The sequence below is a fragment of the Nycticebus coucang genome, chromosome 1 (genome assembly GCF_027406575.1).
Source record: "Nycticebus coucang isolate mNycCou1 chromosome 1, mNycCou1.pri, whole genome shotgun sequence".
Classification (NCBI taxonomy): domain Eukaryota; kingdom Metazoa; phylum Chordata; class Mammalia; order Primates; family Lorisidae; genus Nycticebus; species Nycticebus coucang.
Genome location: NC_069780.1, coordinates 44,829,928 through 44,842,566, shown reverse-complemented (window position 1 = coordinate 44,842,566; position 12,639 = coordinate 44,829,928). Strand labels below are relative to the sequence as shown.

Sequence of the window (12,639 nt, the reverse complement as noted above, 5' to 3'; positions counted from 1 at the left end):
GAGAGGTTAGCAGTGATTAATCCTAACTTCTATCTTTATGCCACCTCTCTCCCAATGAATTACCCAGAAGACATTGATATGATAGAGAACAAGCCCAAATGTAAGCTCTTTACAATTAGTGGAGGTTTTGCCCCCAAATTCAAAATTAATTTCCTAGTTACGAGGTGAAATAGCTAAACAGTGTCTTTTTCATTTCAACCCATATCCACACTCAGATTTATGTCTTTCAAAATTCCAGTGAAGTAAAGAAAATCACACTAAGCAAAAGGAGAGAGATTAGATTATCAATCATTTATGCTAACAAGATTTATTTATGCCTTACATTATAATACTAAGGGACTCTGGTAAAGTGAACTAATTACTGTGCTTGGATCTGCCCTCTCCAAATTTGCGCATCTCTTTCTTGAGGATAGAGAGAAGTGGGAAACAAAGGAGACTTCAGCAGCCCTTAGAGGCTGAGAAGCTAATTAGTTTAACAGGGATTTGAACCCAGGTGGGCTAGATTCCAAAACTGTAATCTCCCCTTCAACCTCTTCCCAAACCCTAAGCAATAGCAGTATAGAACCAGAACCACAGCTAGATAAAAAGATTTCTGCCTGGAGGTAACTTCTGGCTCTGTAGAAGGGAAGACTTTTTCAACAATTCAGACTTTCTAGAAATTGAGTGTGCTGGCTCCCAAATAGGAATTTCCCTATGATTAGTTTTCAAGTAATAGCTGGAGGTCCACTTGTCAGAACTTCAGGAAGGATTCCTGCATTTGATGGAAAGTTGGATCTCAACGTCCTTTTCAAACCTAAGATTCTGTAATTCCAGGATCACTGGCAAACAGTTCTCATGCAGTTTTTCTTTCCTATGTGACCACAGACCACTTGCAGCTAGAAGACTGAGAGGTTTGAAAACCACTCATTATACTTGGCAAACTTCTTAGGGAAGTGTTTTAACTTGAGAAGTATTTCACTGGCTTTCAGGAACAAGACTTGTTGAGAGGAAGAAAGAGAAAACCACAGGAGAGAGGACAAGAGCTCATGCGAGCTGAACTAGGGCAGCCCCATGATTGCCCTTGGTTTAGTGGGGAAGCCAGTAAGCGGCAGTGAAAGGCAGGCATGTTGGGGAGGGAAATGTAGACAAACTTTCTGCCTTACGTGCATGTTTTCACAGGATGACTCAGTTTGTGGGGTTAAGAATTGAAAGGCAGTTACTGATCTAGTCCACCATACCATCCATAGTTGACATTTATGAAATGCTCTGTTCCACAGGTAACACGGTATTCTCTATCTCTCACTGAGACTTATCATGCAAGTACTATTACTATTCCCTTTACACAGGGAATTTGTCTAAGAAACTCCAGGGGATTAAAGGCTAAAGTCAGATTAAGCATAGTTTGAGTCCAACACCAACATGTTTTTATAACAACATATGTATATACAGAGGGTGCCAAAAAAGGTACACAATAAAATAAACAAAATATATTAAATTTGTAATACTCAATATATACCAATAATGCATGTTATCTTGTATCTTGAATCTCTTGTAATTGCAGAAGTCAAATGTGACTTGAGTATTAACTTTTAATAGTCAATTCCTTTCTTAAAGTGTATATACAGTCTGACAATTAAGTTATTGAACTTGCTACCATAAGCTTACGTTGGCAGCACTGTACAAACAACTTGGTAAGGTTTCATAACCTTGATATAGCGGTGTCTCACACCTGTGTTCATGTTGATGTGTGGTGGTGTCTTGCTAAGTAGCATTCATTATTGTTATTGTGTGGCTTTGTGGCCATCTTGAGAATGTCACAACTGCAATTAGAGCAATAAACAAACAATAAATTTCTGATTAAACTTGGCAAGAATGGAAGTGAAATCAGGGACATTTAATCCAAGATTATGGGGATAATACTATGAAGAAAATGGCAGTGTAAAAATGGATTAAACATTTTTCTGAGGGGAGAGAAAGTATCACTGATGAGGAGAGGTCAGGATGGCCAGTAATGAGCAAAACTGATGAAAACATTGCAGAAAGTTGTCAAATTGTGCGTAAAACTTGTGAGCTAACTCTGAGAAGTATAGCAGGCCAAGGAAACATCCATAGAGAAACAGGAAAATCTTAATTGAAAAATGTGAGAAAAGTGTGTGCAAAATGGTCTTGAAGGAGCTGTGAACAAAAGCAAAGAGCTCACACAGCACTGTCTGTGAGGGAGTTTTTAATCTGTAAACAAATAACTGTATTGGAACACCCTCCCTACTTACCTGTTCTGGCCCCCAGGGACTTTTTTCTTTACTGAAAGATAAAGGAAATATTGAAAGGAAGACATTTTGATGACATTCAGGGCATCAAAGGTAATGTGACAACAGCTGTCACGGCCATTCTAGAAAAAGAGTTCCAAAATTGCACTAGGATCAGTGCATAGCTTCCCAAGGGGAGTACTTTGATGGTGATCATATTGATATTCAGCAGTGAGATAGTAGCATTTTTTTCTAGGATGAGTTCATGAACTTAACTGTCTGACTTTGTAGATGTTCTTTTGGGCACCCTCTGTATATTCCTCACCTATTAGTATATATCATTTGGGTAACCTGACAAGTTCTGTAGAACTAATTTCCACATAGAAATTGTATCAAGTTTAGATGAATTAAAAAAAATAAATTTGAATTCAAACTTAAAAAGAATTTTGTTCTTTTATATAAATTTCAATATTAAACAATAAAAAAAGAGATCAAGACACAAAGAGTCAGTAGAACTTTTATTTTCTTCTTGGACACCATATATAAGATCAACAGCATACTATGATTGCTACTGCAATCACTGGTCTTCAGACCTTCTCATGGATCAAGGCAGGCAGAGGTATAAATTTTACCTCCACTGCCAGGGACCTTCTGCTAAGAAGGGCTTCTGACCCCGAAACACTGTGCCATTAATTCAGCAATTCATCATGTATTGTCTGAAAGTTTCTCTTATTTTCTCAAATTTTAAACTAAATATTATAGTATCACTTATTTATTTTTCAGCCCTTGAAAAGCCTGACAATATCTTATCATTTTGGATCTCCTACAGGCTCTACACAGGCCCTCATATTATTTGATTTTTTTCCCCTTTGATGTGAAAGAGCAATGCTCAGTGTTCTTTTAACACGGTTTTTGCAATTCAAGTTGTAAAAGTAAACACTGCTTTATGCCATCTGTTTAAAAGCTTTTAGCTTTTCCAAATACAGACGGTATCTAAATTGTAAATGGGCCTTTCCAAAAGTTATTTCCTATGTTGATTTTTGGAATTTTGTAAAAATAATATACATATTGGCTATGTTTCAGAATCAAACTACACAAGAGCTATTCAGCCCATCACTTATGTAAAGTAAAATGATCCTTTAAACCACCATAGAACCAAATGTTCACATATGACATAGTTTCCATGGGAAAGTACAAATACACAGATGTATGTGTACCCCACCCCCACCCCCAGGACTGCCTACGCTGCCCCACTGTGTTATGGACAGGGACACTGCTCTCTTCATTTCCCTAGCTTCCCAATTGTGCTTCTGGATCTAGATTCCACCAGAATAGTCTATGAGGCTAGGGGGAACTGAATTCTTAGACTGCTAGTCAATATGTTTGCTTGTGCTCAAAGAAATCAGAGGTGTCAAAGAAATCAGAGGTGACAAAAGTGGTGGGGAATTATGAGGGCCCCCTGGGGACTTCCAAGTGTCATGGTGGGGAGGGCCTGCGAGATGGCATTTCTTTCTGTTCTCTTCACTTGCTACCTCATTGCTGTTGAAGGGATGGTGGACAATGAGCTGTGGAGTTCTTACAGTGGTAACAAGATGGAATTGCCTCCTTTGCCTTGCCACTTTAGCTTTAAGAACTATGATGGAGGGTGATGAGAATCAGAGGAGGGACTAGGGAATGGCCTAATAGAATAGAAGGAAAGAATTTTTTCCCATAAACCCCCTACCCCACTTTCCCTTCACACTGTGATGTGATGAGGTGGGAGGGAGAAATGCATTTAAGGGACTGAATTGGGATCTGGAAATTCTAAGTATCTGCATGTTAGTGGAGGAGGACTGAAAGAAGAGAGGAAGGGAAAATGTTAGCAGAGGAGGGGAGTCACATGTAAAGAATGGATTTATACTTTGCAGTCATATTTTGCCTTGGAATGCAAGGAAGGCCTAGCCCAAGTTGATATCCTTAAGTCCATGGTCTACTTACACAAATGCTATTTATTTACTAAGAAGATATGTTTTAAAGTGTATATGATGAAATCCAGATGTGGAATTTTCTGTGGGTAACTCCATTTTGTACATGTCAACTTGATAATCTGTTAAGTATAAGGAGGCCTTGAAGAAGCTTCAGTTTCTCTTCATTACAGGGAGCTGAAGGACAGGCCAGACTGCCCCAGCTAAATTCCTCTCTGGAGCTCAGTTCCAACAATTGTCCAATTGCCTCTTTTACTTACTTCCCTCTCATTATTCTCTATAAGGTGTGAAAATTTGGTCTGCCTGCTGATCCCCAGGAAATGTGAAAGCAGAATAGGAGTCTCTGGGGACTGGAGGGGAATGGAGAGGAGTGAGTACCAGCAAGCCAGCCACCAACCATCCTGAGATGAGCCTGTCCGCTTCCCTGGCCATTGAGTGTGCAGCCTATGGTGGTAGATGTAGGAAGAAAAGGACTGCTTGCTACTACAATTGCCACCCAGTATTTTAGGAATCTGTGATTGGTGAACTCTGTCAACTCCTAGTAACACAAGCAAATAAGCTGGCCCGAAAGTTTTTTGTTTTTGTTTTTTTCCTAAGACCAACTCTTACTTTGTTACCCTGGCTGGTGCGCAATGGTATCATCATACCTCACTGCAACCTTAAACTCCTGGGCTAAAGTGATACCCCTCCTTCAGCCTCCAGACTACCTGGGATCTCAGGTGCATAACATGCCACCAAGCTCAGCTAATTTTTCTATTGTTTTGTAGCGATTCGGTCTCACTCTTGCTCAGTCTGGTCTTGACTTCCTGATCTCAAGCTATCCTCTTGCCTTGGCCGCCCAGAGTGTTCGCAAGTACAGTTTCAACCATGCTTTTGGAACCAGGAAAGAATTAGTAAAAAGCAAAATAATGGATAAAAACATCTTGAATACAGATTTGACAAATACATCTTTGGATTCCTAATATCATTCCTTTTACCTAATCCTCTCTGAAGTAAAATCAAATATTTCATTAAAAGGAGTGAAAAATAAAATCCAATAAAATGATTCACAAATATTAAAGATGCATTATTTAAAGAAGGGTGTAAGGAATTAATTCAGCTTGTCATTGAAACCTAGGTTTTAACAAAAAACATTTACATTTTGGTCACGTTTTCTTTCAAGTACATTGTGGAACAGTATTCCTCCCTTACAATGAAACAGGATCATGTCAGAAAGTAAAATATTACATTCTTTATGGGCTTTGTTTTCCTCTTTTGACTTTAGCGACATGGTCAGGAACAGTTGAAGGCAGAAATTCTATAACACGCAGCTCCAGTGATTTTTTCTTTTTTTTAGATTCTAAGCCAACTTCTTTTGGAGGACCTAAGGGTGGAGGGTGTGCAACGCCCAGAGTGTTGAAGGGGCCCTACTAAGCTAAGGGCAAATGAATAGGCTTAACTCCAGTCCCCTTGCTCTGCAAAATACAAAGCAGGTGTCAGAGGGATGGACTTTTTGGATAGGATGGAGACAGGGACGGATGAAGTCCTCTTTGGTTAGAGAGGAAATTTGGTATTAAGAGGACCTCGCTGGGTCCCAATAATAACCGAACAACTGGTGTTGTCCAGGGCCGCGGGTGGAAAGTGGGAGGCAGGAAGTAGAAAGGCTCAAGCTGCTTTCCCCGGGTCGGGTCGGTCCAGGAATTTAATTTCAGCCAATGTTTATTGGGGCACAGGGTGTTAAGCCCCGGGATATCACGCTGAATAAAACGTGGTCTTGTCCTTAAAGAGCTCACAGTTCAGTGAAAGGGCTTTATTATCCCTCGTGGGCTTTGATAACTTTTATCCCAGGAGTTGTCAAGACAGAGTCACATCTAGATCTATCCACATGTTTCAAACGATTTTAAAGCAGAGAAAGCAAGAGACGGGACAAGGGTAGAGGAGAGATGGCAGTGGGGGACCTGTGCCAGAGTCGGGAGCTGCCAGACTTGGTGTTGCCTGTTGGCCGGGGCAGCCATAATCGTCCCCCGCGTTGGCACACTCGGACTTGCTCCGGCAGCTGGCCCCGCGGGGCAGGCTGAACGCGGGGGCCGGGCCGGGCGGGCCGGCGGAGGTCCGGCTCCGGGTGAGACTGCGCGGCCGGCGCCCGCAGCCAGGGGGCAGAGCTCCGGGCCCGCGCCGCCGCCCGCTACCTGGGGCCCGGGCCCCGCCGCTCCCGCCGGGTCCTCCCCGCCAGCCGCGTCCCGGCGGAGCCCTGGTTTCCCCGCTCCGGTCCGCCCTGGGGGACAGGAGCAGAAGCGCGGCAGGGCACCGGAGGGGAGTGGAGGTGGGGAGGGACGGTGGTCTGCGCTCGGGTGTGGGGTGGGGACGCCAGGTGGGGAGGGGACCGCGGTCTGCGCTCGGGGGCGGGAGCGGGCTGGGGGATTCCAAGGACGCGGCAGCCCGCTCCGCCCCCTCCTCTCCTCCCTTCTCGAACCTGAGGAGCCTCGGAGTATGGACCAAACCCCGCAGCGCTGGCACCATGACGCTCGCCCGCTTCGTGGTGGCTCTTGTTTTAGGGGCGCTTTCCCAAGTGATAGGCTTTGATCCGGTCTTCAATTACCCGCTCCACCACCGCCACCGCCACCGCCACCGCCATTCACCCTCCGCGGGTCCCCAGTACCCTCATTACCTTCCGTCCCAGCAGCGACCACAGAGGACACCGCTGCCACCCCTTCTCCTGCGCCCCCCGCGTCCCCCGCGGGCGCTCCCCGCGCAGCGCCTGCAAGCCTTCCAGGCTGGACACTCGCCCCGCCCGCACCCCGGGGGCTGCCCCTCGGGCGAGCACTGGGTCAACGTGACGGACTTCGGAGCCCCCTGTCTGCGCTGGGCAGAGGTGCCACCCTTCCTGGAGCGCTCGCCCCCGGCGGGCTGGGCTCAGCTGCGCGGGCAGCGCCACAGCTTCTGTCGGAGCCCCGACGGCACGGGCAGACCCTGGTGCTTCTATGGGAACGCCCAGGGCAAGGTGGACTGGGGCTACTGCGACTGCAGACGCGGTGAGTGGCCTCGGGGCGGCGGCGGCAATCGGGACTGGCCTGGAGCCAGCCTGGCGTGGGGCGGGAGTGGAGGTCTTCAGGGGAGTGAGAGGGCATGATGCTGCGGGTCTGCCTCGCGGGTGTGGTGGTGGATTGCCGCTGAGTTACCAGCAAAGTAAGTTAGCCAGGTGTGCTTTGTGCGAAGGTTGTTAGGGGTGACAGTTTCTGAGCAAGGTGCTGAGCTCTGAGGTTCTGAGTATGCTCTGCCTTCTGGCCTGGGTGTGTGTTTGTGTGGATGTGTGTGTCCTGGACGTCTGTTCTCTTCATCAGCTTTCCTGGAGGGTGTTACCGTATTTACATAAATCAGGCAAAGCAGGAGGAGGTAAAGTTGCTTATTACTTGTTTCCGACAGGAAAATATTGCATATAAAATGGTAACCAATAACCTTGCTCCTTTCTTTAGACCCCAATTTGGCAAAATGTGGTAAATTTTTTGCCTTAATCCCACCGTTGATCTCTACTTGAAAAAGTATGGCAAAATTCTGGGACCAAAATACAATGACATTTACATCCCCCGGGCACAGTATTGTAAATATCGTTAGTGAGTAAGGAAAAAAGGACAGGAAGATTAACAAGAAGAGTAACTCTCTTAGTGAAGAAGGAACTTGTTAGAGCCTTATGTGGTTTTTAAGAATACCATCCGTTATTTGTGGAAAATTGGGATGCGTTGACAACATCAGGAGGTGAAGTTAGGAAGATATTTTAGGTTTGTTAGAATAAAAAAATCACCTTAATAAGTTCAGTGTAAATGAATAATATGCTTTTGAGCAGCGTTTCATTTTGAATTGCTGCGATTTTCTTTAATGTTACAGGGTTTTTAACTTCCTTTAACAACTGGGGAAGAAAAACTTTATGTCCTTCAAAGTTTGAATTTCCCTTAAAATTCTTTTTGGCAGCTTTCCATCCAAGCTGTGGGGCAGAGGTTTCCTGAGTTGAGATCCTGAAACATGTACTGTGTCCCTTTTGGTGGTAACTTTGAGGTTAGCTTTCTCAATGTCATTCTTTCCCTGCAGAAATTTTATGTATCTGTGCCTTCAATAGCATTAGTGCTTTGAGTTAAGGGGGAGTGATAGGAAGGAAGGTTAAGATCAATTATCCTGCATCCTGAAGAATGAAGTCATCGTTAACACTCGTGTTTCATGGACAGAATGCCAATGTGGCTAAAAGGAATTTGAGGTAATACCAAGCAAAGAGCCCTACCATTGTCTCATTATTTACTGAAAGAGATCATTTGTAGTGAAATCTCATGTTTAGCAAACATTGACCTTTTTTTATCTTCGTATTATTCTTAGTTTTATAAATAGATGTGGGTGGAAAATTATTGGGAAATAATTATATGGGAGGGAATATACAACTCCTTTTAAAATATACATAAACACATGTATATGAAAAAAAAAAAGGAATTTAAAGTTAAAAAGATTGTAGTGACCTAGAGGTATGGCCTTGGATGGAGACCAAGAGGGATTATAGTGCTCTCTTTCTGACATATCTCTTTCAGCTTTATATTCCATAGGAGGAAAGTAGCTTGTTTATCTTTGGAGTCTCAGCCATCCCACCCTCTTAAATGAATAGAAATTTAAATCTGTTCATTATTCATAGCTAGCTCTTTCCAAAAGAATCTGAAACACTGCCTACTAGTTGTGTTTACTTCCTGGAATAAAGTGATTGAACACAAGAGAAACAAAAGAAACCACCTACAATGGGGGATAAATGCCCTTCTTACCACCACAAAAAAAAAAAAAAATAGGAAAGCAATCAGCTATCTAACAATCAGATTACTTTCACAGACTCAATCTTGGTAACTAAACCTTCCTGTTCTGTCGTTTGCTCCTCTGGGTCTAGTTAGGCATAACCCATCCCTCTGAGATGACTGGCATATTCTGAATCTTAAGGCTTTTTTGGTCCTGCATTTCAGTGAGGGGTGGGGGGAAAAAAGCATCACAGAGCGGTAAAAAGAATATTGGTTTGCGCTTTAGAAAACACTGGTGTCTGCTTTGGCCATGCCAGTAGCTGTGCACTATTGGGTAAGACTGAATCTTAGGGCTTTGGTTTCTTCATCTAGAGAAAAGCAGTTTTTTAAATAGATTAAAAGATCTTTTCCAGCTCTGAGCATGTGCACAAAACAAGCTGCCCTGATAATAACAGCTATCAGTTAATGAACCTTCACTCTGTGCTGGATGCTGGACTAAGCATTTTATGTGCATTTTCTCCCTTACTTCTCATAGCCACATTGTAAGAGCGTTCCTGCATTTTACTGATGAAAATACCAAAAGGCCTCATTACCAGGTGTGCAGGAGAAAATGGGGCTAGACATGTTCATTTTCACTTCACAGCTCAGTTTGCTCTAGCTCTTTCGTTGGATGCACATGTAGAAATATCCGTGCCGTCTAGCAATTCTATTTTGTAGTTTATGGACTAGTCTAAAAGGAAGAGAGAAAGAGAATTATCCTCGTCCAATGCACATGATTCCTAGTCTCTTATGCTTTTAAAAAATACCCAGCTTTTTTCTTTACAAAAAAATGGGCAAAACAAACCAATGATTTATAGTAATTGTTTAGAAAGTAAACTAGGGCTGGCATGGTGGTTCATGCCTATTACCCTAGTACTCTGGGAGGCCAAAAACAGGTGGATTGCTTGAACTCAGAAGTTTAGGACCAGCCTCAGCAAGAGTGAAACTCTCATCTCTACCAAAAATAGAAAAATTAGCCAGGCCTTGTGGTGGGCACCTGTAGTCTCTGCTACTTGGGAGGCTGAGGCAAGGAGGATTGCTTAAGCCCAAGAGTTTGAGGTTGCTATGAGCTATGACACCATGGCACTCTAGCCTGGGCAACAGAGTGAGACTCTGTCTCAAAAATGTTATTTATTTATTTATTTTATTTAAAAAAATAGACTGGTGGGCAGAGTTATATATCTTGTCGCCCTGAGAGAATTGAGGAAGTTGGTACCTCCCACAGTGAGAGCTGGTCAAAGCCAAGTTGAAGAGCAGGGTGGGAATCTCAAGCCTGGACAAGGCAAGGACTTTCCAGTATCTCAAATGGCAAAGAGCAGTAAAGGGGATGCCTGGGCCCTGGTTTTATTCTAGAGATTGGAATACCCTGAATCTACCCAGGGAATTAGTTTTCATAGTGAATATTAGAATCCCTTTGTTAAGATGCAGATTTCTGGATTGTAGCTCCAGAGCCTGCAGTCCAGGCTGAGTTTCTTCTCAGATCTGGATCATAAATATGTATAGTGCATTTCTATGTAGACTTACCATTTGACCCAGCAATCTCCCTACTGGGTATCTACCCAAAGGAAAAGAAGATATTTTTATCAAGAAGATACCTTTACTTGAGTATTTATTGCAGCACAGCCCGCAATTGCAAAAATGTGGAATCAATCCAAGTGCCCATCTATTCATGAGTGGATTAAGAAAATGAGGTATATAAACGCATACTCACCCCCCAATGGAGTACTACATAGCCATGAAAGGGAATGAAATAATGTTATTTGTAACAGCTTGGATGGAACCGGAGACCATTGTCCTAAGTGAAGTATCTCAGGGATTGAAAAACAAATACCACGTGTATTCTGGAATAGTTGGGAACTAATCAATTGACATGCATGGGCATAAAGAGATGGTTATTGGAAATTAAGAAAGGGAGGAAGGAGAAGGGGAAGTGTAAAAACCCACCTTTTCAGTACAATGAACACTATTTGGGTGATGGGTACACTAAAAACTCCAACTTAAGCATCATAAAGGGTATGAATGCAACAAAAATGTTTGTACTCCATTAATACTTTAAAATTTAAAATAGGAATGTGCATTTCTGATGAGCAGCCAAGATGATTTAGATGCTGAGAACCCTCTGTCACAGTCAGGAAAAAGCTGGGGAGGGCCCAGAACTCACCTAGAAGGTGCAATGTTGAGTGATGATGATGTCGACTGAGCCCACCATTTTGCGTCTTAACCTTGCTAGGCTAGGAGCAAGCCTGAGGCATGCTGAGGGTAACTTTTTCTGTGGATTTAGAGTAGGGTGCCCCTGGTTTTTATTTACCAGTGTGCTATAATAATAACCTAATTCACTAAAAATGGTTAGTAAGTGAGCCAGGTTATTTTCTCATTTTTACAGGAAGAATTACTAGGCCATTGATTTCCCCCAACAGTATCTTGCAACAGTGCTTCCTGACTAGGAAGGACAATCACTTTCCTAGTCTGTGGTTGGCATGGCAGCTGGGACTACTTGATCGACATTGTGCTAGGAACTCTCCTTTTTCATAAGCAGCCATCATGGGTGGCTGATGACCGATGAGTAAAGCGGGCAGAATAGTGATAAAGCTCTAATAATTGAGATTTTTATAAGAGAATGATTCATAGGTCTGACTTTCTGTCATGTCACGCTAATCTCTTTGTATGCGCCTACCCATCCCAATTCTTAATTCAAACAGAAACAGCGGACATGTGGCCAAATACTACTGTTTACAGGCTGTACTCTTTGAAGTCCATCTGTTGTTTCAAGTGTGTGTTAATTAAAAAGTTAGCTGAAAGCTGTTCTTCCACTCCCTTCTATGGCTGCATCTTGATTCTATGTAGCAGGTGCTGGGAAACATTTATTAGCAATACCAGATCTGATACATTTCTTGGCTGAATTTTAAATATTGACCTCAGTCTGTTTTTCAGGCTGAAGCAGATGGAAAATATTTAGATTTGGGACCATTATCTGACTCTTAACTAGTTTGAAGAGTTTTTTTTTTCAAAGTAGAGAAAAGGTCTGCTTATATTGCCTTTATGAGCTCTTGCTGGGGAATGTATATATTCATGTGATCCCTGTGGAGGGTGTGTGAATGTGTACGTGTGTATTGAGGAAACCTTTGTAAAAGTAACTTGGTTTATAACTGTGAGGAGAAACAAATAACTAGTAATAAGGTACCACTCACAGGTAACTTCATTTGATGGATATTATGCTGATGCTAAAGTAATGAATGTAAAGATTACATATATGTAATATATATAAAAATAGAAAAATGATTATGATATGTTAAGGGGAAAAGATAAATTCAAAATTTGTGTACATTATGATTGTGAGAATAAAGATAGCTGTGGATAATTTGGAAAAAAACAAATGATAATTATAAGTTTGGGTATTGATGTGGCTTGGATCAATTAGGATGATTTTGATGGCAGAGAATAGAAAAACCTATTCAAAAAGACTGCACAAGAGGACATTTATTGTACATATTAAATGAAGCCCTGATAGGCAGGCTCCAACGTGGTGCCATTCTGTTCCTCTACTTTCTCGGATCATCTGTCTTCAAAGTGTGGCCTTTATCCTTAGACTAGTGGTGATTCTGGCTTACCTACTGAACAGTCTGGAGAAGAAAAGAGAAGGCCCCCACTTCAAGGATGTCCTTTTGAAAGAGT

The 12,639-nt window shown here is 42.6% G+C and overlaps 1 protein-coding gene across 1 annotated transcript in view; it reads left to right on the top strand.

Moving 5' to 3' along the window:
• The first annotated feature begins 6,557 nt into the window (after positions 1 to 6,557).
• The window catches only part of PRSS12 (serine protease 12), a 63,968-nt gene continuing 57,886 nt past the window's right edge, over positions 6,558 to 12,639 (top strand). The window contains exon 1 of the mRNA XM_053571596.1: positions 6,558 to 7,200. Within this exon, the coding sequence (XP_053427571.1) occupies positions 6,687 to 7,200 (514 nt within the window). The 5' untranslated portion in view covers positions 6,558 to 6,686. The remainder of the gene's footprint in view (positions 7,201 to 12,639) is intronic.